General features: G+C 42.8%; 1 protein-coding gene across 6 annotated transcripts in view; it reads right to left on the minus strand.

Moving 5' to 3' along the window:
• nf2a (neurofibromin 2a (merlin)) overlaps positions 1–27,520 on the minus strand; it is a 49,553-nt gene that overhangs the window by 19,807 nt on the left and 2,226 nt on the right. For 4 of the 6 annotated variants that reach the window (XM_042100000.1, XM_042100001.1, XM_042099998.1 and 1 more), the window contains exons 2-15: positions 22,419–22,544; positions 21,348–21,470; positions 14,498–14,581; positions 12,074–12,142; positions 11,573–11,655; positions 11,218–11,293; positions 10,659–10,793; positions 10,473–10,547; positions 9,882–9,995; positions 7,590–7,712; positions 6,010–6,227; positions 4,090–4,255; positions 3,199–3,326; positions 2,043–2,202 (exon numbers count right to left, since the gene is read on the minus strand). In XM_042100000.1, coding sequence (XP_041955934.1) covers positions 2,043–2,202; positions 3,199–3,326; positions 4,090–4,255; positions 6,010–6,227; positions 7,590–7,712; positions 9,882–9,995; positions 10,473–10,547; positions 10,659–10,793; positions 11,218–11,293; positions 11,573–11,655; positions 12,074–12,142; positions 14,498–14,581; positions 21,348–21,470; positions 22,419–22,544 — 1,680 coding nt within the window. Of the gene's footprint in view, positions 1–2,042; positions 2,203–3,198; positions 3,327–3,873; positions 3,926–4,089; positions 4,256–6,009; positions 6,228–7,589; positions 7,713–9,881; positions 9,996–10,472; positions 10,548–10,658; positions 10,794–11,217; positions 11,294–11,572; positions 11,656–12,073; positions 12,143–14,497; positions 14,582–21,347; positions 21,471–22,418; positions 22,545–27,520 lie in introns of those variants that run through there. The other 2 variants (XM_042100002.1, XM_042100004.1) reach the window with 2 other exon arrangements.

The following is a 27,520-nucleotide window of genomic DNA, read 5'->3' on the forward strand; positions in this document are numbered from 1 at the left end:
CCAAATCTCCGCTTATCCTCTCTCTGGTCCTGCGCGCAGTGCTGTGTGTAGAGCGGAGAAAGCCAACGTGTGCTTCTTTTACCGATATATAGCCTATAACGATATATTTAGCTTTTCTTATCCAACCAATGTCAAACTATGCACTGCACTTACTCATGCCAGTAGCAAGACACCTGCCAAGTTTGAAATCGAATGGACCAACGACACGCAGACAGACAGACAGACGTTCCTGCAATTTATGGATAGATAGATGCGATGGCTTGTTTTTTGGGATAGGCATCCGACAACGAGTACTCGGGGCAACAGCCAGGTCTATCATTCGTCATAATTCTTCAAACCCTGACTTGTGAATCTAAAGGTCTCCACCCACTGTTGGTCAGTGAAGTAGAGCTATAATCGGGCGTTAAAATTTAGGCCCGACAAGACCAGAGCCCCACAGAAATCAGCCCGAGCCCTGACCGAGCCCGAGACTGACAGCTTTTTAAAAGCCCAAACCCGTTTACAGCCCGACATTATTCAAATGTCCGCACGCACGCAGCTCTTTTGCCAAGAATGAGTAACATTTGACATCATTTATTCATGACTAACGTAGCCACTCGGAAGTTGGAACAAAGAAATAAAATAGCCCAAGTCCTCTCAGCATTCTGAAGTTTGCGGGAACCCTCCCATACGCAGCCCCGACATTAATTAGTTCTTGCGCCAGCTTTTCAAACCCCTCGCCATTTACGATATTAAAAGGCCTAATGTCTTTACAGCGAAAGCTGACACACTTCTTTTCCGTAACCATTTGTTTCACCTTTGCAGGGTTTGATTTTGTTGCTGTAGCCTAACAAACGATGTGATCCTGATCACTGACAGCTTTGATCAACATGCCTTATCAGCGACGAATTCCCTGTTGTTCTACAGAATGTTGCATCCTTTGGATTTTACATAACCACTGGCTCATTATTCTCATGATCAAAACTTTTCCACACCTCAGACTTTGCTTTCTTTGCCAGTGCAACTAAAACGCCAGTCACAAGAGGCCAGCCTCTGTTTCACCTCCTAAGCATCCATTTCTGCATCTTTCTCGCAGCTAACCGAAACGCATCACCTGACCGCTCATTTAGCCTACCGCACAAGCCCGAGCCCGCGTGAAATGATAGAAATTAAGCTCTACAGTGAAGTGCCAAATTTGACAAAAAAACTGCCGAGACCTTGGTCGTTCCCAAGTGTATGGCGGTCTCCGGCGATGGGAAGCTGCCAACACCCGATTGCGCAACATTCTCCGCCTTCCTTCTAATCGATATTAAACAAAATATTTTCAAAATGAAGGAATGAATTAGGCCTAGGGCCTAGGCTATTCCGAGGGAGGAGGGCGTCCATTTCACTCAACATAGGCAAAGTGTCCCAAAATACTTAGAATCAATAGGTGTTGGAAACGCTGACTAATTACCACGGATGCGCATCACTAATTCGCATGAGTTGGATGGAAACACGGTAATTGTCAATTTTGATCTATGAGAAACCGTTCGTTAATTTGAAAGAAGATAGAAAGTTGCGAGCATTTTCAGAGTGCCGTATTGAATTTACAAACACATTAAAAAAAAAAAATGTTTTAAGACAAAACGCAATATAAGAGCTGTAACTGAATGCTGCTACGCTATGCAGAGTGTTGCATTCACAGTCTGTAGGCTACTACTTGGGATGCAGGAAATGTCTCTCTGTCTTTCTGGCAGGACCATGGGCTGGGTCACTCGGAGGTTGCTTCTGGGCCAGATGTGGCCCGCGGGCTGCCAACTGTATAGCCCTGATCTATGGTTACATCTACAATCTGGTCTACGGTTACTCTGTCACTACACTACAACTCAACTTGTTTCTGTTGTTTCAACTTGTAAACTGATAAATTCAATTGAATTGAATATTTTTATTGTCATTGTATATATATATAATGAAATTTTAAACTGCATACCTTCCTGCAAAAAGGAAAAAGTTCATCAAAACAAGCCCAGAGTGTCACCTGGCATGTGGCCATGTGTGTGTGTGTGTGTGTGTGTGGGCACCTTCTTGAAGTTGCTCTGCTTGCTGTTGCCCTTCTCGGTGTTCTCGTTGTGCAGGATGTCCAGGGGCGTCTCACGCTCCCGCAGCTTCAGCGACTCGATCTCAGTCTTCAGCTCGTTCAGCTGCACCTGCAGGTGCTTGCTCTTCTCCATATACTCCACCCTGCCACACAGGTGCACATACACATACATGCAGACACACACACACGCAGCAGAAAACCACAAACACATGAACAATCACAAGGACACAGACACACACGAACATGTGTCAGAAAAAAAAAAGATACACATATAATCACATGGATACACTTCTCTATGTCCAGATAGGGACAACACAGTTTGTGTTGTTTCTAACACATTGCTTTTGCTATTTGTTTTAAGGATGTACACAGTACTGTATGTGTTTAAAATATAGCACAACTTGTATCTCTATGTTTCTAACACATTAGTTTTTGGAGTGTGCATGCACCCATACAGCACCCACAACCACACACACACAGTTTCAGCAGAGTTTATTGCACAAGTCCCAACTTCCCATCTCCCTCTCCTCTGTGTGAGTTTGTGTTTGCTGCACCGGCGTGCAGCCTGGCTGGGTGGCAGAGTATGAAAAATGGGTCAGTGAAAAAATGTAATCGGTACACTTATGAAGCTGCATCAATCTTGGTATGCATGCACAATCGAGCTTTTAGCAGCATACATCACGCTCAGAATAATCAATGAACGTCTTGTAGCTGCAAAATATAAATTGGCTGCAGTGCACTTCCTAAATGACAAAACAGACTTTCTGCACACACGCTCAAGCCAAGTCCTGTTCTTGAGTTTGGGTGATGTATTTTTCCAGTAGAAATAGGAATTCTGATGTGACTGGGTGAAAATAAAAAAAGTAATCTGAAGTCAGGTCATGAACTGATAGATTTATGAACACAGTCTTTGGATGTGTGAAAGTCGACACTTCAGGAGTCCAAGCGCGCAGAACAGACGGATCAATATACAGGGTGCCTAAATGATCATCACAGCATCACTTAAAAAAACACTCACTCACCCAATCTTTTTTTTTTCATTACAGTGTGTGTGTGAGAGAAAACACTTGCAAACAATCAATCTCTCTCTCACTCACACACACACACACACACAAACATATTCACCCATGAGGACTCACTTCTCCTTCTCGATCTCCATTGACAGGCGTTTCATGTCGGTGTCTTTGAAGTCGAAGCTGAGGTTCTCTGTGCTGAAGTTGAAGCTAGGGATGTCGGGGGGCATGGCGTTGGCAGACAGCGGCAGGGGCTGGAGCAGAGACAAAACCACAGAGAGAACCAGATAAGCCCTGGCACACATTAACCCCCCTTTTTGAACCACAGCCATCGTGACATCCCAACCTTAACGTCTCGACCATATGGCCCTTAAACGAGTTCAAGAGGAGAGGCACGTCAATCACGTGAGAGGCAGGCTGCTTATACCCAGGAAACGGCGGTCATGGCTAGGAGATGATTGGGGCTGGAAACACTGGAGTGGTGTGCCTAAAATCTCTGCTCTGCCTTTTGATGTGGCCGTGGTCTGCACGCGGACTAGAATGGCGATGCCTGCCGAGGCTTGGGGATGAAAACATCATACCACATTAGAGCCCGCCCTGAAATTGCTTCTTAATTGTTGTTTAAACCAATTTTGGACTTCCTTCCCTCCAGGTGCTGTGCAAACTAACTGCATTTTTGCCAGTCTTTCTCACTCCTGACTGACTTTCCCAGTCTAATGCCATTTCCGTCTCTGCCCATCTGAATCGGTCTCTCTTTCTGTCCATCAACCTCTCTTCTATTGCCCTCTATGTGCTTTTTACCTTATCGCCGTCTCTCACCCCCTTTTGGTTGGCAGCATCTGCCTGTTCAGTCCTTGGTTGCCAATTCCATTTTGTAATATAAATGATGCATTACATTATTTATATAACACATACAAATACATAACAATGTGATATTCTTGGCCATTCATTCTAACAGCGATTGACATTAATATTAACTGACAAAAATGTTTTCATAGCATTTATAATGAGTTCTACCTGATTCTGTTGGGTCCCTGGTTGGGTCTGATGGGGCGTGTTGACAGGCTGTGTGTTTACCGTGTAGGGGGACCTGCTGGTGATCTCCAGTAACTTGTTCTTGGCCCGTCGCTCGGACTCTCGAGCCTTGTGGAGGTCCTGCTTTAACTGGTCTGCCTCCTTAGCCCTGTGGACACGGACACAGACACACACAGACACACAGTGTCAGCAGGTCTATTGCCTGTTTTGTTGGTGCTTACTGCTGAGGCACCTGGAGACAACAAAACCAAATCACAGGTACACAGGTATACCAGTAACTGCTGAGACAACAGGCCAATCAATTTGTCAGTGACTGTCAAAATCAAACAAAACACTACTGTAGATCCAGTGACTTGGATAATGACTATGTTGTCCTGTAACGTTTTTAAGCTCTCATTAATATTGCCACTGGGTGCGCATGGCTGGAAGTTCAAGGCGTCTTCTTGAACATCAGTCGAAGTCATTTGTGTGCAGCTGCTGTTCTCAGAGCCTTTATCCCCTTCCTTTTACGTACGTAAATAAATAAATAAATAAATAAATAAATAAATAAATAAATAAATACATAAATAAATAAACACACTCTAATGCAATTAAGCTGTGTATTAAACAGTGGTGGTGAGAAAATTAGCATTTGAAAAAAATAAAACTGCAGTAACACCCTGCAACAGCCGATATTACACAATTACCTGTGGTTCACACTATGGTAATTTCTTAATTTAAATGTATGACTGTAAATGAGGCGTGGGGCTTATAGAACTAAGGCGATTAATTCCTCTCAATGAAACTTTATTCAGGAACATTTTAGGACTGTCAAGTTGTCTAGGTGTTGCAATCAGTACAGCTTTGCCCAAACTTGAAAAATGGCTTGTTCAACACATGAGAGACGCAAAGGGACAACTCAATTCCTTTTTGGTGTTCTTATTTTCCCTCCAGATGGTTCTGATGGCATTGGTAATATGTTGAAACAGTTGAGTTGTTGCATAGAGTTGAATGAATTGATTGTCATAGGATTAGGGACTATGGACTAAGGAATAGGTTGATAAACAGAAAATAAACATGCATTACTTTACACAATAAACAATGCATGGTAAAGCAACAAAGCAATGAACAAAGCAGCCCGAACAAAGTAACTGCTTACACATCTCAATTTCAATTTAATCTACTATAGCACTTCATGCAATTACTTCCACTACCACATTATCTGCACTAAAGAAATACATATAGAATTAAACATATAATTTGTGTTAAGCACTAAATGCAACATACAGTTGTAAATCATTCCATACGTCGTCTATATATATATATATATATATATATATATATATATATATATATATATATATATATATATATATATATATATATAAAAGAAAATTTGACTGGACAAAATACCAGACATACAGAAAATCTACTGGACATACGTTTTCAACAGGCATATGAATGTCTAGGTCTTCAAATGGCAATAAATCACAAACTATATATTTCAACAATGCAGTTTAGTAAGCATATTCACCACCAGCAGTTTATTTTTGATCAACTTTGCACAAGCATCAGAGTAGGCTACATACTGCTACACATGCAACAGCGGAGAATTGTGCGAGTCGGGTGAATTCCCAGTGGATCGGTAAAGTTTTTCTGGTCGGGCATACGTGAGCTTAAAAACATTCATGACATTGTTTGCCTAAGTTAATTTCTGTGCACAGCCCCTCACTCCCACTCTCAGTGGCTCCTCTTCACAGCCTAATAATGTAGACGCCCAACAGCTGTGGTGAACTGTCATGCAGGTTCATAGAGTAGGTGCAGACCCTTACTGAAAGTTTTAGATGGGCGGTTGTGACAAGTGTGTGTGTGTGTGTGTGTGTGTGTGTGTGTGTGTGTGTGTGTGTGTGCGCGTGTGCCTACCTCCTCTCCGACTCTTCGGCCATCTTGAGGGCCATCATCTCGGCCTCGAGCATCTTCTGCTCCATGAGTCTCCTCTCCTCCTCGGTGCGGATCGCCGTCACCTTGACCCGCTGGATCTCCTGCTCTGCCTCGGCCGCCTTCTGGGCCAGCAGCTTGGCCTCCTCCTCGGCGATCTGGGCCTTCTCTGCCAACAGGTCTGCCGTCTCCTCCGAGCGCAGCTGGACAGGCAGAGGACAACACTCAGACGCCAGCTCTTATCCCCACGGCCACCACTGCTTAAGTAAGCAGTGAGTCAGCGAATCAACTCAAAGTCGATTCATGAATATGGGCACAGGTAGGGTTCCTGATCCAGTGACCGTAGGTCACCACCGACTGTGACCGAGTGCTGTCACTGCGGTTGAATATGCACTCTGACTGCCATACTAAAGTGCCTGGCTCTTTTGACGTGGTGGTCAAGCCGCACGTTTAGTACCCCGGAGATCCGGGTTCAAGGTCAGGTGGGGTCACTGCCCTTTCTCTTCGCTACACTGATGCCTCAGTGACCTCAGATGACTTCCTAATCTAACCTTCATGAAACATGCTAACCTTCTTCTATATCTAGCAGAGATGTAACTGTGCTGTCTCATAGGGACCAAACTTAGACCTGGCTTTGCTCATCATTAATCAAGAGTCAGCCAAGCAAGGGTGCACTCCACTCTTCATGCCACTATTTACAGACAAAAAGGCTTGACGTTAGCAGTGACACTGAGTATTTGAAGAGAATGGCTCAGTAGTTTAATTCAATTTAACTGTTGATTGAATTCAGTTTAATTGATCTGATTGTGCATGTGTAGCGGTGCATTTTTAAATTCAGAGCAATTCATTATCCATTATTGTGCTAATGGTTAGCTTTTAATGACTATTGAAAGGATCATTTGTGGATCCTAAGGATAGACTTAGAAGACAATGACGCAAGGTTCACTATCTGCATAACTGAAACAATAATTATAAGCTTATCTTCAACACAGGACTGTAGCTAAGAGAGTATTTTTTGTTCCATCACTGTGCAGCTATGAACAACAATCCAAGCTCTCAGTGGTTTACTGACCACTGGTGAAGAGGAAGTGGAATTCAGCAAGTGGCTAAAAATATCTCACTTTTACCTGCCTAGTGGAGATGGAGATGGCCAGAAGCAGGTTGAGGGAAAAAAACTGAAAAGATTGAGTATCACATCTACACCCAACCGTGCTTCAGAGGCATTTGGAGTGAGCTCAGACAGAAACATCCATCCAACATCCAAATGGGGTCTAGTGCACTGAACTCTACAAATGAAAGGCTGACCACTGCCAATAGGAGGAACTACACAAGGCATCCATATTTGATAAAGAAACCAAGCACAAATACTCACTCCCTTCGAGTCACAAAGGGAGAGAGAGAGAGAGAGAGAGAGAGAGAGAGAGAGAGAGAGAGAGAGAGAGAGAGAGAGAGAGAGTGTGTATGTATGTGTGTGTGTGTGTACGTACAGTATATAAGCATACATGTGCGTGTATTTGTGTGTATGAGTGGGGGGCCTGAAGATCGGGTCAAAGGTCAGGACTCACTAGGGCCTCGTTGGCCATGTGGGCCTCGTCCTGCAGCTGAAGCAGACGTCTCTCCAGCTCATCCCGCACTCGCTCCGCCTCCTCACGGAGCTGCTTCTCTCGCTCCAGACGCTGCCGATCCACCTGCACACACACAGAGGACAGAGAGACATGGAGGGGAAAGAGAGAAGGATCAGGGGGGGCACACAAAGAACAAAGAAAATACAACCCTGTTTCCAAAGTTGGGACACTTGTAAACATGTAAATAAAAACAGAACGTGACAATCTACAAATCACATAAACTCATATCTAGTTACAAAAGGAACATAGGCAACATATTTTGAGACTCCCTAAATAGCACGTGTTGATGTTCTTCTTCAGTATTTGAGAGTCCTTGAATGCAACATACATTCCTGTACATCTCTCTCCATAAACAGCTCTCTAATAAAGATCATGTGACATCCACTGGTACGATAGTGGGGGCTTTCCCTGAGGCAGACAAGTGACTATGTGATATGCAGTGCCTATGCTTCTACAGAGAACAGCGCTGAGATATAATTAATATCATGTGATGCAGCCTTCAATAGCAAGGAAGCCTAAGGGATGCATTGTGCTTAATCCTTGAGTTGTCTATTCTCTCTGCTGGAAACTACAGTGTGACGGTCATGGGTTTTTCTCCATGAAGTGCTCAGGTATTGTCATATGCCTGTATGTAATGGTTTTGTCTAGAAAAAATGGGGGGGGGTCATGAGTGCTGAGTAGTGAATGAGTGCAAAGTCAGTATAGTGTGAGTTCAGAGTTCGGATGGCCTGGGGATAAAAACTTCTCCTGAGTCTCTCAGTTCTGGCTTTGTGACTACATAGGCGTCTTCTTGATTTCAGCAGTAGGAATAATCCATTGTTAGGATGAGAAGAGTCCTTCAGAATCTTTTGGGCTCTTAGGAGTACTCTTCTGGAATAGATATCTTGTAGAGCAGGGAGTTGAGTTCTTATAGTACGTTCAGCTGAGCGCACTACTCTCTGCAGAGTACTACAATCTCTAACTGTGGAGTTCCCATACCAGGTGATGATGCTACCAGTTGCTACCAGAACACTCAAGGAGGAACATCTCACAACCAATTAGGTTAAAGAACAATATCATCATCTACAGCAGCACATATTGTATGCAAGGGGCAGAGCTGAAAATCAATATCGGATGGCCTTGATATGCAGGGCTTCAAATGGCATTGCAGTGAAAACAGACCCTTTCCTGTAAAGGAAGTCAGTGTATGGGCGTAGGAAACCTTCCGATAACCATTGTCTATAAACACAGTTTGATACTCCATCCACAAGCGCTAGTTAAAACTACATGCAAAGAAGAAACCTATTTAGATGAAAAATATTTAGACATGATCTATAGGGTTCCCACTCTAAGTCAAATGTAAAATTCCATAACTTTCCCTGACCAAAAAAAAAAAAAAAAATCCATGACCTACAATATAATGAATTAAATGGTACAATATACTGACCAAAGATTTCAGAGCAGCCGCACAGCGTTCAAAAATCTTTTACTTTTTTGCACGGGAGATGAATGGGCATTGAATAAACAAAGTTAGGCTAACCACAACTACTCAAGCAAGCAGTAAAGCTACTAACCAGATATAACCAATCTTGAGTGGAAATTTATTTGTATTAATGTATTTTGGCAAGTAGATTTACAACAAAATTCCCTGATATTCCATGTCTGGAATAGACTTTCCAAAATTCCATTATATTTTAGAAATTCCATGACCTGTGGAAACCCTGGATCTAGAAAGGCAAAGAGGGCTTCATAGGTGAGGACAATAGAGGTGGTGGAGGGTGGGGGTGGTGTGCTGCTAGTGTTTGGACCTGAAGTAGCTGAGGAGTTCTGAACCAGCTCCAGGCGGAAGGTGATGAAAGCATGTATGAGGGTCTGTGAGTGAAATGGCAGACACAGGAGATGTGCATGTGAGTGAGAGTGTGTGTCTGAATGTGTGTGCCCATCACACAGTGGTGCATCAGAATCTGCGAATGTGTGCCAGCTGGCCTGAATCAGGCATCCATACTGTATTATGTGAAGGTGTCTGTGCAAATGCGGGGCAGAGGGATGGTGACTGACATGTGTGTGCAGAGGTCTCCTGTATGTAGGTGTGCGTGTGAGTACTGTATGTGAGATTAATTCTGATCACGTTTGTGTGTGTGTTTGTGATTAATTCTGATCACGTTTATGTGTATGTGTATGTGTGTGTGTGTGTAGGCATGAGCTTATGCTGATGGTGTAGGAGTGTTGGCTGCTGCTGCTGCTGCTGCTCACCTGTTTGCGGGCCCTCTCCTCGCGCGCCTGTGCCTTCATCTGCTGCACCTCCAGGGAGTCCACCCGCCGCCTCCTCATGAACAGGTCGTGGTTCCCGATGCACAGCTGCAGGATCTACACAAGGAAGAGGAGGAGGAGGAAGAGGAGGTGAAGGGCCTCCAAATCAGCACTTAAGCACTGCAACAGCTGAGCCACTCCTCAAGAACACGACTGTGATTAAACTACAGGGGGTGTCTGGGGCCCGACATTTCTCCTCCACACTGCTCATATCGTGGTCATTAAACTTTACCCAGGCATATGTAGGGCACTGGCTGCCAACTTGGCTCGAAGAGGGCTAATAAGCATATTAAGAGCCAAGGGGTGTTGAGCGCTGCTTTAAAAAAACATCCCTGTGGTCCTGTCAGGCCGAGTGCAGGTGGGTTTGATTACAGGAGACATCAGGGTTTGGACTTTGCAGCAGAGCTTCATGGGAATTTGGCTGGATTACGGTGTGATGAAATGTGCAGCAACTCAGGGCCGGTGGAGCTGCACCCCCACTGAGAGAGACCCCCTGGCAAACGGTCCAGGTGCCAGACGCACAGCTAGACTCACCAGCTTGTTTACCCGGAGCTTGGAGGAGTTGAACTTGAACACGTTTGTCTTCTTATCCAGGGGCTTAATGGCAAACTAAGACCAGACAAAACAGAAGAGTATTTTGTATTTACAGCTTGCAACACAAATAATCAATTATAAGAGAAAAAAAGGGATGTTGGCTGACCTCAGAGGAGGCTAACGTACCTCTTTATCGCTGTAGGAGATGTTGCGGATTTCATTCCAAAGGAAGGAGATTTTGGGGGTGAGTTTGTTGTCTGGGTCGTAGATATGCAATCCCACTGCATCCACGCCCAGCAACAGGTTGGTTCCCTTTTTATTCTGTGCACAGAGATCACAGTAGGAACAGGTACATTTGTGTTCATCTAGGTATTGCCTTCACAGTAACACTCTCTGAGTATGTCTTTATGTTGAGCTGTAAGACCAATCAACTCAAACAGATCTGCATATGAAAGGACACCTTTCAGGTTGCATGTCGACACTGATGCAAGCAACATAAATGTGTTTAGGGTATATCTCTGACACCTCTATAATCAAAGTAAATGGAGGGAAAAAGTGTGAAAGCACGTTTACTGGGGTTTACTAACTTGATGTAAATGGATGGAAATACCAAAAGGCCTGATTGCACATTCATTTCCACCCAAATGCTCAGGAGCAGCCCCACCTCACTCAACTCCTCTTAGGGGAGGGGGGGGGGGATCAGACACTCACCCAGACTCACTGTCAGGTGGGAGAGTCACCTTACCCTAATGAAGAAGTAATTGACCCCATACATCTCCAGGTCCTGGGCAATTTTCAAGTACTCCATCTCCGCTTCATCCCTGGTTCAGAGAATAGGAAATCAACCTCGGCGTCAGTGAAGGGCATAACAGTGGTGGATGAAAAGTGCAGTCATTAGAGTCTTATTTGCCATTTATTGAACTGGAACACAAAATCAAAGGCTCAGTTGTATTAATTGGACGTTCCCCAAAGGTCAGACATTAGAGATCTCGCACACCAAGCACAGCAATGAATCGATCATACAGGAACAATCAGGTCTACACTGGTGCTGCCATGGGCAACGCTTGCTGATGTGGATTCCAGAATATTCCGCCATTAACCTTGTTCTCCCACGGTGCTCGGCGTAGCAGGCCGTGATCCTCTCCTCCCACATCTCCGGAGTCATCTGGTACAGGTTGATCACCTGGAGACAGGATTGGATTGGATAGTCTTTAAGCACAAATACACTCAATCAAACCAATACATGAGGAGCACATATTCAAAATGTAAAATCACACACACTTGTGGAAGATTGTAATATGGTGATATGTTCCAGATTGAATGTAAATATAAGCAATGATAAACAAATGCAAGTTGACCTATAACTTGTTAAGAAACCCAACAGCTGATGGGACAAATGATCTTAGGTATCTGTTAGACCATTGACGCATAGCATTCGAACTTTACTGCACTCATCTGATGCTGCTGTTGTTACTTGGCTTGAATTCAGTGGTTTGGTGGGTGTCCAAGGGGAGAATGGGTCTGAAATGGCTGGTGTGGGACCTTTGTGCACTTGGCCAGACGGCCTGAATGAGGACGGCAAAATGATGAATGATTCTCACCCTCTTTGGTAGAAGTTCCTCCTGAGCCAAGAAGCCTGGTTTGTGAACGTTAGGGTCATAGTCCCCATACTGCAGGGTAGAGAGAGAGAGAGAGAGAGAGAGAGAGAGAGAGAGAGAGAGAGAGAGAGAGAGAGAGAGAGAGAGAGAGAGAGAGAGAGAGAGAGAGAGAGAGAGAGAGAGAGAGAGAGAGAGAGAGAGAGAGAGAGGAAAGAAAGAAAGGGAAGAAAGCAAATCTTCAAAAAGAGTGGAGACATGCTGGCAAATGTAACAAGCAAATTATGCAAAATAAATGGGGTCAGTCATTAATCAATGAAAAAAATCATTCCATTTCTTCTACACACATTAGGCGCCCAAGCCGTCAGAAAATAATGTCATTAAACTGTTTCATTAGGCCATGCAGAGACATGACTAATGTATCAGGAGCTGATGCCGTGGGAATTGAATACATTTGGGTCCAAAAGTTTTTTGAGGATAGAGAACAAATGATCAATCTGTATCTTTTAGAACACAACACTAACAGAAAGCTAAGAGCTAGGTATGTTGTCTATTTTTAATTTTACCATGAGACTGCCACTGGTTTTCAACTTGCCCTCTGTATGTTGATTCAATGCACTGAACAATGGAGCAAGTGGGGACACTTGAACGGGGCGGTGGTAGGGTAGTGACTAAGTAGTTGGGCTAGTGTGCAGTAGCCTGAAAGCTGTGGGTTCAATTTGGCTTCCAACGTTGTGCCCTTGAGCCCGTTCAGTTCTACTTGTGGTCTCCATGACACTCACCTACTGGATATCATTCTCTACCCCCCCCCCCCCCCCCATACAGACACACACACCCTCATCCACTCCACACGACACCCTTACCCACTGGATGGCTCTTTCTGGAGGCTCTCCTGCCTGCTAGATTTTTTTTGGGGTGGGAGCAGCTGTTGTCTCAAACTGGCTGTCAAGCCTCGCAGAGAGGAGCAGTGTGTGGCTGTGCTGTGCATGCCAAGCAGCCCGCACTGTATCCACACCTGCTCAAATAGCAGTGCTCTCTCTCTTCATCTATCTCCTCTCTCCTTCATCCCCTCATGTATGTTTGTCTCTCTCTCTCTCTCTCTCTCTCTCTCTTTCTCTTGCTTTCTCCCCCGTCTCTATCTCTCTCTAATCTCCTTCTACAACTTTTACGTTCCACGAGACGAATGACCCACTTCTACTACTACCTCCTCCACCTGCTCTTCCCACCACTGCCTTTAATGAAAAACCAGCGAGTGTTTACAACCCCTTACCTAGACATACATATTGCTGCTCATTTCCTCTACTCGACTCACTCATCTTCATAACTGTTTCCAGGACCAAAGAAAGATATGCTGCTCAACCACACCAAAGAATACATTTCTACAGCATTGTCAAATAACCCCCACCCCACCTCCCACTCACACACACTCCACCCACCCAGAAAACAATTAGTGAGAATTCTCCTGGGATTAACTGGGATCTTCTACAGTGGAAATGCTGCGAAAAGGGAATTTGCACAAAGTCAAACTTTGCATTTCATTTATGTGAAGCGTTCCCTTTTTTCCTGTCTCTTTGTCCCTCCCTCCCTTTCTCACCAGACCGACTGTCTTTGGCCATTAATGAGTAACTGGCTCCAGCACCCAATTGTGTATTCCATTCATGCGCTCCCTAGCGCCTCTTTGCTGTTCTGTTCATAAATTACCAATTAATACGGCAAGGAGAGAAGCATTCAGACAAGCAACTATCCCTCACAAAGGGACATTAAATGGTCAGTGGGATTTTTTTTCTGTAATCCCTGCTTACATACACATACACACACACACACACACAAAAGATGCATGGACTATAGCTAAGGCAGTGAAGTGATAGCTCCTCTTCACTGGCCTGGCCAACCAACCGCATACGTTGCTGAAGGTGCACTGCACACCTAAATTGACAGGAAGTAAACAGTGGCGAGGCTTAAAACGGCGTGGATGTTTTGGGGGTCTGTATTGTGCCATGTCTGATTTGAGTTGCTTGACCAGAGAGTGGGAGTAGAGATGATTAGTGGCTTACAGGCAAACGTGTCCATGCGTCGGTAGGCCTCCAAATTGGCCGCAGGTGAGGTGTGCGTGTGTGTGTGTGTGTGTGTGTGTGTGTGTGAGTGCGTGCATGTGTGTGTAGTTAATAAAAGCCTTTCTATAAATCCATTGCTTCTTGCAGTACCACAGGCTGTCAATCAAACTGACAGCCAGTTTGGGAATCTATTTTTTTTTTCTACTCCCACTTTTTGGTCCAATTTCACTTCTACACACCCTAGACAGTTTGACAAGACCCACACAAAGACCGTTTAGAAAAACATATTCTGGAAGTGCCAGTAAACAGGTGGTCCTTGTCTGACGGGGCCGGGTTTTACTGGAGCTTAAAGGGCGTTGTTAGCAAGGGGTCTGACCTTTGCTTGGACGGCGTAGGAGGCCAGGAGCACGGAGGCTTCAGGGGGACAGTAGATTTCCTCCTCCAGGATCTTCCTCTTCACCTGAGGGGGGGGGGGGGCAGAGATGACTTTACTGGCAGTCAAAACCAACCTCAGGTATTGAGATGGATTACAGAACAAACGAACAAACAAACAAAAAACGACCTAAGCTGAAGCCGCCCATGCAAGACTCAAATAAATTAACAGACAGGAGAGAATATGATCACATTAGACAGGGTTATTAAGTCAGCATTTATGTAAGCGTCAAAAACAGCTCTACAAACACAGCACACTTCAGTGAAAAGAAGATTTAAAGATGCTCCCTGGTGAAAATAAAATTTTCAACCTTGAAATGCTTGAAATGACCAATCAAAGGCCAAAAGATTTCTGCCAAGGAATCTACGTTTTGACCAAACACAGCCCAGGTGGGCCAATTCAGGTATTAGTCCATTAATGTGTCTTAAGGGTACAGAATCAAACCTGAGTACCTGGGGATGGGACAATTCTTCATAAATACGCAACCAAGATAGTTAAAGTGTCAGCTGCAGCAGCCAGTAACAGGTGAATGATGTGTGGAGAGTCGGCGGGGCTAGATATATCCCATTTCCCAAAATAAGGAAGAAGGTGTACAGTTACATTTCAGCCAGGGGTGTCAGACTTATATTAGGTGGTGGGACGAATATGTTGGAATGAGACCTCTTGGGGGGCCGTCATTGTTCTGGTCATTCTCATGATCATCATCATCTTTCTGCATGGGTATCAGATTGATATTTGGTGATTTACTCCTTTACTACACCCACTTCTAAGTAAACAAGGCATAGGTTTATCGTGTACTTAAGTCATACTGCTCTTTCTTTCTTGAAATACCCTAACATCCATGTCAGTCTTTCTCCCCTGCATATAGAGTACATGGCTACATCAACATACGGGTAATGTAATTGTTGTTGCAGCAAACCACATTTTTCCTTTTCTGCATCTTCATTCCTGAGGATGGTTTAAGTATAAGTATGTATAAGTATATATACTTTTTTGATCCCGTGAGGGAAATTTGGTCTCTGCATTTAACCCAATCGGTGAATTAGTGAAACACAAACAGCACACAGTGAACACACAGTGAGGTGAAGCACACACTAATCCCAGCGCAGTGAGCTGTCTGCTTCAACGGTGGCGCTCGGGGAGCAGTGAGTGGTTAGGTGCCTTGCTCAAGGGCATTTCAGCCGCGGCCGACTGGTCGGGGCTCGAACCGGCAACCCTCCGGTTACAAGTCCAGAGTGCCAACCAGTGGGCCACGGCTGCCCCTGTTTGTAGTGCTAGGTTTAATTCATTTATATTGCTCATTATACACATAGTTGATGACCGTTGGATGTGAATATCTGTTTTATTTTTTTCATTTTCCCTTCCTACCCAAAACATCCAGGGGGCCATATGAAACCTGATGGCAGGCCGGATCTGGCCCTTGGGCTGTATCTTTGACACACCTGAGGTGCGTCAAACAGTAGCGAACATGTTTTCTTTGAACAGTTAAATTTGAACGATTTGGTGTTCACATTCCATTCTAACAGTAATTGCATTATTATCTTCATCAAGCTCACGTCCAGTTCCACTGTATGTTCACAGAGAACTACCTCCGCAGACTGTTTGCAATTGTTTGCGAACGTTCGGCGAAGGCAAACGGAAAACTGTTCGACAATGTTCGGTAACGTTTGACTATGTTTGCGAATTTGAACGTATCTCTGATTTAAGCCATGGGCCATGAGGGGATTTTTTTCTAAGAAAACAACTTCTGAATGTATACTTTAGAGGAACAGAGAAGAGATTTTGAAGTGTAATTTCATCTTTAACAGTCACAAAGTTTTTCTCAACAGAAAAAAGTATTCAACACAGACTGCCTTGCCGAGCTGTCTTAATTTGCCACACAGACAAACTGACATCTTGACTACTTGCGAGTCGCTCGGCAATTAATTTACATCTGAGGGCTGTTTGGCAGCTATCCAAGAGGTAGGTGTCCTTGTGAGTCTCCATTAGCGCGCCACTGTGCGCTGACTGCTTTAGACGATAGATGATTTTATTAATTCAGGAGACCTTCGTTTTGAAACAACAAAAGTAAACCTAGCTATATATATCTATACTATGCATATGTATGTTTATGCATTTCTTGTACACTTTTATTTGTGTCTAGACCGCCAGTCAAATGCATGCAACATGCAAATAGAAAAATGTATGCAACATTTCTTGAAGAGATAAACATAAGAGATGTACTAATTTAGTACAGGTTTTTTGAAGATCAGAATGCTGGTTAGTCCACCTCTCCAGCTGTGTAAGAGTGGACCCACTCGATTCAACCTCAGCAGCATGGGAAGCACTGGAATGTTTCTTTGGAATGGGTATTTTCTTCCGAAGGGAACTAAGCTTTCAGGTATTAGACAGTTAGTGCCATGTGTATTGTGTTCATTATGGATGAGTATGCAGTCATGAAAAGCTGAAGCTGTTCCATGTTAAAAGCACAGTTTAACAGATGACTTACATCTTAAAGGATAATTCCGGTATTTAGCGCTTTGAGTCCCTTTTCTGGTTTGTTCTGGATGAACTAGAGTGGTGGACACATTTTCACGATGGGTCCTGTCTTGACCTCTCTGACTCGTTTTGAATCGCCTTTGACGGGCTGCTATGGGCATGCACAAACATGTCCTTAAAACAACCCTTAACGTTAATTTTTAAAACTGTGCAACTCACCGAGTGGTTAGCGATGTTCGTTGATGTTCCAAAACAAGTAGCGTAGCGAAATACAGTTTCTGTCGTGTTTTATTTGCCATTTTGTAAAATCCCATTTATTTCTGTTGGAAGACTTATTGTTTCTTGATATCACTGCGCTACCGGAAACGGAAAGGGGGTCTGTTTACGGTTGTAGTCTTTCCCCCGCGAGACCTTCTTTTATTGTCTATGCTTCAGACTCAAATATTCAGCGGAAGTTTATGTGTATGGTTGTGAGGACCACACAAATAATATTCTATGTTTAATTAAATTTAAATTAAATATAAGATCAAATCCTTGCATTGAGCTGCGCTTTTTACGCACGCAGCCTTTCCTTGCCCTGCCCCACTCTCTCTCGTAGCCCGCTGCCCCTCCTCTGCATGTGCATTTAACAAAATATTCACGATTGTTGAAGGATTGTTGCCACATAGAAGCATTGCATAGAAGACGTCTGGCTAAATTGCTATTAAATCCGCTTAGCATCGTGACCATGCTGCGCAATTTTGTTCAAAACTGCTGCATTGAAGTTAACTCTGCTAAGGTCTTATTACAACATAGTAGGCTACAATGAGGAGACTAAACTAAGTTAAGTTATGCAATCAAGCAGTATCTCAAAGCTAACGTTAGAATACTGTTTGGATGTCGAATTTAGCATGCTTAGCCTACTTCCAGCTTCTTGACAATTTCGTTGAAGGGTTGATTTTATTGACTCTGACACTGAAAGTTTGCAAAATCCCGATGTAAATGGAAAAGTGTTTTCCAAAATTCGTGTGCGCACATGAAAGTTTCAGGTTTAAACTTTACATTTGTTTTGCTCATGTCCCGTTAGGGGCGCCGTAGTTTATCATAGGCCCCTCACTATTTTTTTTCAGCGATAGACGACGTTGTGGTTAACTTTAGGCTACTGCAAACTGCTTTACACACTTCTTAGAGAACGTTTACAATGTCAATGTCAAAACAGCTTGTTACATCGATACATAGTAGGCCTATCTCCATTGTAGCAGATCTAACTACTATGCTACTCCATTTAATTGGGAACGCATTTGGGCGTGCACAAAAGGGAGAGAGCGCAATGGCAACAGTAGTTCCCACTACTGACCATTTATAAACTGTGAGAGAGCACAGCCATGCACAGCACTAGCCATAGGCTATATTTAAGTGGAGCTGGCAAAGTCTTAAAGTGACAGTGCACCATTTATAAATGAATTAAACAGCATCAAATTAACAGTATTTCATTTTCTACAACGAAATTACTTTGTCATTTAAATAATACAAAACGTTATTATTATTATTTGTGTGTGGCCCGCCGGCCAATTTTCAAAACCCAATGTGGCCCTTGAGTCAAAAAGTTTGGACACCCCTGGACTAAATGATTAAACTAATGAACAAGAAGCAGAGCTTAAGTGGCTAATGGGGAGTGTTGGAAGGATTCCCGGTGGGCCGTTAATGTTTCCTCAAATATTAACAAAGTACCAAGCACAAAAAATTTGTTTGAAAGTTGTTTGGGAGTTTGGAAGTCACAGTCAAGTCTATATTTGCAGTAATTTAGGGGAGTAAATGTGAGGGGAAGAATTTGGGTGAGCCAGATAGCAAATCCATTATGTTTAGGGAAAAATTATTTTTTGTCACTAAGATTAATTAATAATCGTGATAAATAATCGTGATCTCAATATTGATCAAAATAATCGTGATTATCATTTTGGCCATAATCGTGCAGCCCTACCACCACTAACCACTCGGTGAGTTGCACAGTTTTGAAAACGAACGTTAAGGGTTGTTTTAAGGACGTGTTTGTGTATGCCCATAGCCAGCCAGTCAAAGGCAATTCTAAACGAGACAGAAAGTCAAGACAGGACCCATCGTCAAAATTTCGGTGTCCACCACTCTAGTTCATCCAAAACAAACCAGAAAAGGGACTCAAAGTGCTAAATACCGGAAATATCCTTTAAGGGTACTCACTAATCACTCTCTAAAGGGCCGTTCACACCAAGAACGATAAAGGCAAAAATCTATCACTCTAGATAGTATGATGAATGACAATGTCCACACATAAACTATAAATGATAATGACATCATATTGGCGAGAGTGATACTTTTTTGCCGTTATCTTGGTGTGAACAGCCCTTAACAATCATACCATGAATCAAAGTTGACTATTACATTTGAAGAGAGACACATTCTGAATTACTGGTCAATTGAAATGCAAACTGAGGTTATAATTTATAGTATAACGCTGATAAGTAACTGGCAGGGATTAGTCCTGCATGTTCTCCTAATCAACAGAATGTTTAACACTTGATATTTTTGTGGAAACAATATTCCAACCCTTTTAGGGCCTGTGTCCACCAACTGTGTTTTTTGCACCGAAGGTTGCTATTTTCTATACAAATCCTATGAAGTTCAGCGTTCACAGTGTCCTCTGCCGAAGAAAGCCCTCGATGCTGACCATTTTTGTTGAAATTTATTCAACTTTTAGAACAGCCTGGGCTCGTCAATGTCACCTCTCTCGTCAACCAATCAAAACTTTGTAAACTAGCAACAATAAATACTTGACTGAAGCGCTCTAAAAATGAGGTTGTGGAAGCCTGTCAGGGCAAAAATTTGCTGCAATTGACAGGACCCTTAATCAGCAGACAATTCCAGTCCTCCCTCCAGTCCATACCTCCTCACTTTTCCCTAGCAGCACAACTGGGCAAACATCTCTGCAAATTTAGACACAACAGAAGACATCTCTACAAATTCAGACACAACAGTGTGCTCGTAAAGAAGAAGCAAATCTAAAAGTAAACACTTCAGTATGACCCCCCGATATTACAAAATATCACACGCGTTAACTTCTTTCCACCGCTGCCGCCGCCCTTCAAAATGTAATTACCAGCGAGTGTGAAAAGGTAGCAGCAAAAAGGAAAACCAGCCCGGCTGCTCGGCTAAATGACCAGCCGTTACCAATCTGCTTTGCAAATACGAGTGAGCGCTCGAGAGCAGTGCGGCAGAGGGTGCGTGGCCACCTCAGATAAGCAGAGATCCAATTGAGGGGGGGCATGAAAAGGCAATCTAAACAGACACACACTCCCCGGCGCAGGACCAACACCACAGCAAGAGCTATTATGGCCAGCAGAATGAAAGCGTTTCAGATTCATATTTCCAGCGGCTGATCACCAGCAATCACATAGTGGGAGGTCACCCGTTACTTGGCTTGTACAGGCTAATGATAAGCCTCTTGGCATATTCTTGTAGTGTCCTTAAGGAAAGCAGAATGGACTTGAGGTGTCCTTAAGGAAAGCAGAATGGACTTGAAGGTTACATTTCCCTTCTGGGGGGGGGGGGGGGGGGGGATTTATTTATGCATATATGCCTTTGTTAGTGCCATAAAAAACTTGAAAATACACAGACAATTTCAGATGGTTTCTTCTTACAGCTCTAGAAAAGCTCAGCTCCTTGTGCAGGAAAGCCGCAGTGAATGAGGTCCCGTATAGGTGAACTGTGTGCCCTTAATTGGTGATTGATAAATGAGGCCGGTTCAATTAGGGCACCACGGCTCAGTGACAAATCCATTTCCATCACGCTGAGGAGAATGGAGCACCTGGCTTTGAGAACAAGACCCCGAAGGATTGGAGAGAAAGGGCAACCCTAATATGCGTTAACATTGATTCCACTTGGCTGAGCACAGTCAGCAGGACAATGTGAGAATACACTATGCCTTTCCAACAAAGACATGGGACGAGAAGTGGGGAAAGGTTCAACCACTAGCGCAGGCATGCACAAGGACATTAGTGGGGGTATCAAGCAGCAATATTTATATGCATTGGAAAAGCCACATTGCCCAAGGATTTCTCTGATTTTTGACTAGGGTGCATTCCTCAATTAGGGAGAAGAATTATAGACAAGGATAGGAGGGGTAGAGATGAAAGAACAAAAGAACAGGAGAGAAAGTCTCCATGTTCACTTGAGGAATCACAAACCCTGTGAGATTTCAGCTATGGAAGACAGTGTCTCAGACATGTCAATCATCCTCAGCTTTACAGACATACTTCTTTTGGGCATCACAAGAGAACAAGAGGACAAGAGAAGAGCTTACCTGCAGGAAAAACAGGTGTTGAGTGATGTCCTGGACCAGCTCTTCCTCTGCGTTCTCAGGGTAGAACTTCGCCAGAAAGTACAGCATGATGGGTTCTTCTTTAGGCATGTCATGGTCCAGGACCTATCAAGAAGACATTTCACAATCATACGGAAAACGTTTCTTTCTTCTGACAATGAAAGTGAACAGAGAGACATGGTAGTGATCAAACGACTCAAATGCAGAGCCGGACAGTAACGGAGTACATTTACTTGAGTACAGTACTTGAGTACAATTTTGAGGGATCTGTACTTTACTCGAGTATCATTTTTGGGGAGTACTCATGACTTTACTCAAGTACATTTGAGAGGCAAATATTGTACTCTTTACTCCACTACATTTCTATCCATAACCGTGAGTAGGAAACCAGAAAAATCTCGGAAACCCTCAATTTGTTGTTTCCCTCTCAAACGTGGGCTTCATGGTCAGATTTAGAGACGAAACCATGGACGAAACCATGGATGAAGACGCAGCAGGTTACTGGATGCCGGGGATGTGCCAACCCGTGGCCCCACCTCGCCAGACTATTTCAATTTGCTGTTAATGATGCAAGTTAATGATAGTTTTCGCTTCAAGTGTTTCAATTACAAAAAAGTATTTTGTATTTGAAATACGTATTTTAAATATTAGAAATGCTGCTCATCCCTGGCAACATGGTAAAAAGATGGAAATGACTTGATTTTACTTTCAATTCCTTTTACATTCTCCAAGGTATTAACATTAACATTTTTCATAACTCCATGTAGGACGTTTATGTACATAAATGTAAGCACTGTGGCAGTAGTAATGCAATATTTAGAAAATGTACTCTTGTACTCTTAATACTCAAGTACTTTTAAAAACAAGTACTTCAGTACTTTTACTCAAGTAGACATCTGACTGTTGTACTTTTTTCTTGTACTTGAGTAAAATTTAGCCAGGGTTATCTGTACTTTTACTCAAGTAATGAAGCTTTGTACTCTGTCCGCCTCTGCTCAAATGACAGATAGACACCATGATATTTTTGTCGTTTCAGAAAGCCAAATCCCTTACCTTTTTATCCATCTTCAGCCAGGCCACGCTGTCTTTGACACTGTACTGCAGGCCAAAGAACCAGGTCTCCCTCAAGCCTATGGTCCGACAAACCCGATCAAAGAGATCTTTCCCTTTCCATTTGACCTACGAAAAGAAGGAGAAAAAGACATCCTCTGTAATAAAAGAATATGGCCAGAATAGCCAGGCAAATAACCACAGCAATATTTACTACTTTTAAGTTCACTTTTCACACCCATCCATGTTACCAAGTGTAGACTAAGCTGGAAAAATGTATCTCAGCATTAAGGATGGAAATGTTACTCCTACTTTTTGAGTGTACAGGCTATTCTTTTACTTCTGTTTTGTTCCCAAACGCTATAGCTTAAATTTTAATATAGCCTATTCATAAATATTTTTTAGTATCAGTGGAACAGCAACTGGGTTGCTTGTTGATACTTGATTTTTTTTTTTTACTTAATCAAAACACAACTGAAAACTGTATTAATATTACCTGAAACACACATTACAAAGGCATGATTCTTTTTAATATTCTTACAAATGGATAAATTGCATTTTGTATCCCAACTCTTCACATGCTCATGGCCACCATATTTGTCTGTGAGGGTGTCCACACGAAGCCAAGATGGACACGTGCCACCAAAGAGCACGAGTGCATGTACCAAGTCACCAGAGAGGAAAATCAGTGTTTCACTCGTTCTGAATGTGGGCTTTATCAGTTCATCTTTTATCCGTTTTGTCCGAGACAGGAAGAGGGGGTCGGGGGGCGGAAATGGATTTCCATATTCAATGAGTGAAAGTTGAGAACCATATCAGATGCACATTCCCAATTAATGCTGCTTTAATCTCAAGCTGCTTCAAATGCAAGAGCAAGGCATGTAGGCTCAGAGGAATTTAAGAGGAGCTTAAAACAGAGAGAGAGAGAGAGAGAGAGAGAGAGAGAGAGCGAGAACGAGAGAGAGAGAGAGAGAGAGAGAGAGAGAAATATATCTCCATCAGCAGAGAGGACAAATGTTTCTGGGAGATACAGAGGACAGCGCCAAGAGAAATGATATCGGAGTATCAGAGTAGGAGAGAATCAAAACAGAGGCCGCTCTGCCAAGGTCAAATTAATTTTGACGAAACGTTACGATACCATAAATGTAATAGCAAACCTAGCAACCCATCAACTTCAGCAGCTTAAGGAAATTCTACAAATCAAGTCTCTGGTGAAAACACTCAGCCGAGATCAAACAGCAAATATAATTTAACCCTAGAAAACATTTACACTCTAGTCACAATGAGTGGACTTCCCACCATGATTTGGTCACTTTCATTTAGAGATATTGAACGCTCACTGATTGAAGCTTAAAGTCATTGTGTTGCCACTGCATTCTCTAGGAAGGACACAGCTAAGCCCTAGTGACAGTCATGCCATCACAGAATGAATACATTATTCAGACATTCCAGTTGATTTAAAAGATGCCATAATAATAAAAACAAATTAAAGAATAAAAACATTGTCTGAAATAATAATTACCACTTGTCAGCCTTACAAATAAATAAATATGAGTTCTTTCATTCTACTGTGTCAACCTTCATTCTATGTTCATAAATGAAAAGACTAACCAAGTGCCTGGGCACCAATAAAAAAAGAGAGTGCATCAGTATTAAAACAGTCCAGCATGTTCACTTCATCAGATAACAGACTAATCTATCTCTTTGAGAGGCTTTTTTGTGTAAACATCGAGATGGTACCTCATTATCTGGTAAAATTACCCTGCTACAGCATTGATCCTGTTCACCGGTTTTTGGTATTGGCTTATTAGAAAGCAGTGCATAACACTGATCAACATTATCCCTACTTGTGTAAGCATTTTATGCACAATAACTTGCCCAGAAGTCATAAAAAGTGCTTTGGAGCAATGATGTGGATGATATTGTATTATAGGTTTAAATTAATGAATATTTTCATTTTACATACGATTTTGATTGGGACATGAACCATTGTTTCCTACAATATTGAATGAAAAACTAAAAAAATATCCAAAAATATTAAGCACTATTTCTCGTATGATCTCAAATTAATTGTCACAGACAGACACACAGTCAACAAGTAAGTTTTGGTTGGAAGTCGTAGAGGGCTAGGGATACGTTCAAGGGGTTTATTGTTATGTACTCAAAAAAGGAATTAAAAGTAATGGGGTGTGTGGGAGGGGGATGATGAAATGATGAAAACTTAAATTCCCAAATTTGACACTGTCCCAGTAAATTAGGAAGTAAGAAGAACTTTCCGAAACATTTTTACCTATTTTTAACAAAAAATAAATTAATTCAGTTCAGCGGTTCAGCTTGACTTTGAGTACTTAAGGAAAATGAAGGCAAGTGCTTGAAAAGTCTACCAGGCTGAAAGTGGGCAGAAAAGGACAAATTCAGTCAATATCTCCACAAAATTGGAACAGACCAGAGGCAAAAGCATACCCTTGAATGCACAGTGCCACAGGTCAGATTTGAGAAACGAGTGAGGCAGACAGTCAAGAGAGACAGCAAGTCTCCCTGCACGACCATCCCAAGACCCTCCGGTGTACAGCTGCATTCATTCCAGAATAGGGGTATGAGGCAACTACCGGTATGTTTTTTTCCCTGCTTTTTCTTTTCTGCAATGGTTAAACATAGCTTAAGAGTCAATAGGGGTCAATGAAATTATTTTTACCAGCCTTGGAATTCTCTCATTTGACGGCCTTAAAAATATGACTAAATCACCATCATTAACCTCAGGCTGCCTACAGTGGGCGTTGCTTTCAAATGGCCACTTCAGTCGCGCATCACGTTGTTGGATTATGAGTGCTATCCCATAGGCAACCTTGCTTAGGTACATTCTAGTGTGTCTTGACTGACCAGTGTGTCATTTTAAATATTCTTAGGGACAAGTAACTGCCAATTAAACCGGAAGCAACTAAGGCTGTGCAATAATCGATTTTTAATCAGAATCGGAATTTTAACTGTGCTTGCAGCTTGTACTTCTGTCTCTGGTTAATCTTGCCACATCGATGTTTGTTGTATTCATGTCATCCTCCATGATAGACAGTGAAGCTCATATAATAGGAGTGTTGTGCTTCTCATGCACTAGGCATGTTCACCAATCAGAAGTGGCCCAATTCAAAGCAAAATCTGGAATATTGAACTGCAGCTTGACTTTCATAATTATACCGCAAATCACATCACAATCGCAATGAAGTAGCACCGATATGGAATTTTAGGGCCGATAACGATAACCGATATTTATTGATTTGTTGTGGCCGATACCGATACGATAACCGATAATATTACTCTTGAAAAAAAATTGTGAAAAGTGTTTTGGGGAAAGCATTTAATAAGCATAATTTTATTGCAGTAATTTTACCTACCACCAAATAATGGACAGAACTCATAATAGGCTAGTCCTCAATAGTACGGCAGTCAACAACATAACAGTAGCCTAGCTCTACAGTATGTGTGGCTCCTTTAAGTGAACCTGACGTCAGTGAATTGCGAGTGAGTGGCTAGAGAGTTTGAATCGTTTTCATTTAGGACTAAACGCTCATAAACGGCTCAGCTTGGAATAAGCTACAGTATAGCGACTAAATCAGAGTTTGTGAGGGAAACTTAGGTTTAGTTTCAACTGCGGGTAACTGAATAAAGCTGCAACTCCTCAGACTGTATCTTATGTCCGTCTACTCTGTTGCGCACAACCTGCTGCAGCAGAAATTAAAGGGGTTAGCCCCGAAGGTTTTAATAACTTATTATGATGACCTGTCTGGAACTGAAGCACAAATGGTTAGCATATTTCTAGGTAATAATACAAAACCCAAGCTAAAGTAATGCAAATATAATACTAAAACACAACTTAGAACTAGGCCTACTTATGTACTCGTCCCACTAGTTTGTTTATTTGTTTCCCCGACCAGCGCGGTAAAGTGCAAACACACCAACACAAGACAGCTCTAGATAGGGCTGAGCTCCGCTCTGTTAAGGTTAAATGGCGGATCATTCACGAGAGGATTTTGAGATGCACAGATTCCCAAATGAACGCATATCCACAGATTTCATTAGAGTGGTGAAATACATTCACACCGCTGACATTATATTGAGGAAAAAGTATAGCCAACCAAGCTCAAGTAGCTCAGTGTAGCCAGACGGACCTTACATAGGCCTAAATTAGGACTTTAAAAAATATCGGCGCAAATTATCGGCCAGAATTCTGTTATCGGACCGATAATAATATTTTCATTTTTTCTCTTATCGGCTAATAATATATCGGCCGCCGATATATTGTGCATCCCTACAATGAAGATAATCACAATTCGATATTTTCTCCAAACCGTACAACCATAGAAGCAGCTCTACCACAGAGACAGAAGCAGCAATGTCCATATAGAGCCCATATGGATCTCATAGCAGGAATTTCCCCTTTTCCCCTGCAGAAATTCCTGAACTTTCAGCTGCACACTGAGAGCAACTGGCAACATGCTGCCATCTACTGCCCAACCAGCTGAGAAACAGTGGCTGTGCTGCTCCATCTGAACAAGTGATGTGGGCTCCCCTCAAGGACAAACAAGAGCTGATGCAGTCGCAGCTGCACGGTGGTAACAGATTCATCCCAACGCAGGGAAAACGCAAGGGCACACACTCATCTCAGGATAAAAAATGTGTGTTTGTGCCATTCTTTGGCGGTGGGGTGTTGTGGCGCGATGCTCTGATCTGGCATGAGTCAGAACTGGCTTTCAAGTGCTCTGAATAGACCCTACGCAAGAAAAAGCATTCCTGCTCTCCACAGCAGATTTCTCCTGATGTGTTTGGACAGATATCATTTACGGGGATTGTTCAATTAGATGCATCTGTTCACAGGACTTGCCTGTACCGAAGGTCACATGAACCAACAGACCTTTTCACAGATGAGCACAATACAAGCCTAAAGTTCCTTGAAGAACTAGCTGTCACTCTTGTAGATAAAATTGTGAATAAATTAATACCTATACATGTATGGAATGAAAATGTATTTACAAACAGTATGTCCAAGCCCCAGAATGTGTAGAAACAGTGAACAACTGTATTAGTTGCTGCCACCATGTGGAACAATGCTG

This window comes from Alosa sapidissima, chromosome 8 (genome assembly GCF_018492685.1).
Source record: "Alosa sapidissima isolate fAloSap1 chromosome 8, fAloSap1.pri, whole genome shotgun sequence".
NCBI lineage: Eukaryota > Metazoa > Chordata > Actinopteri > Clupeiformes > Clupeidae > Alosa > Alosa sapidissima.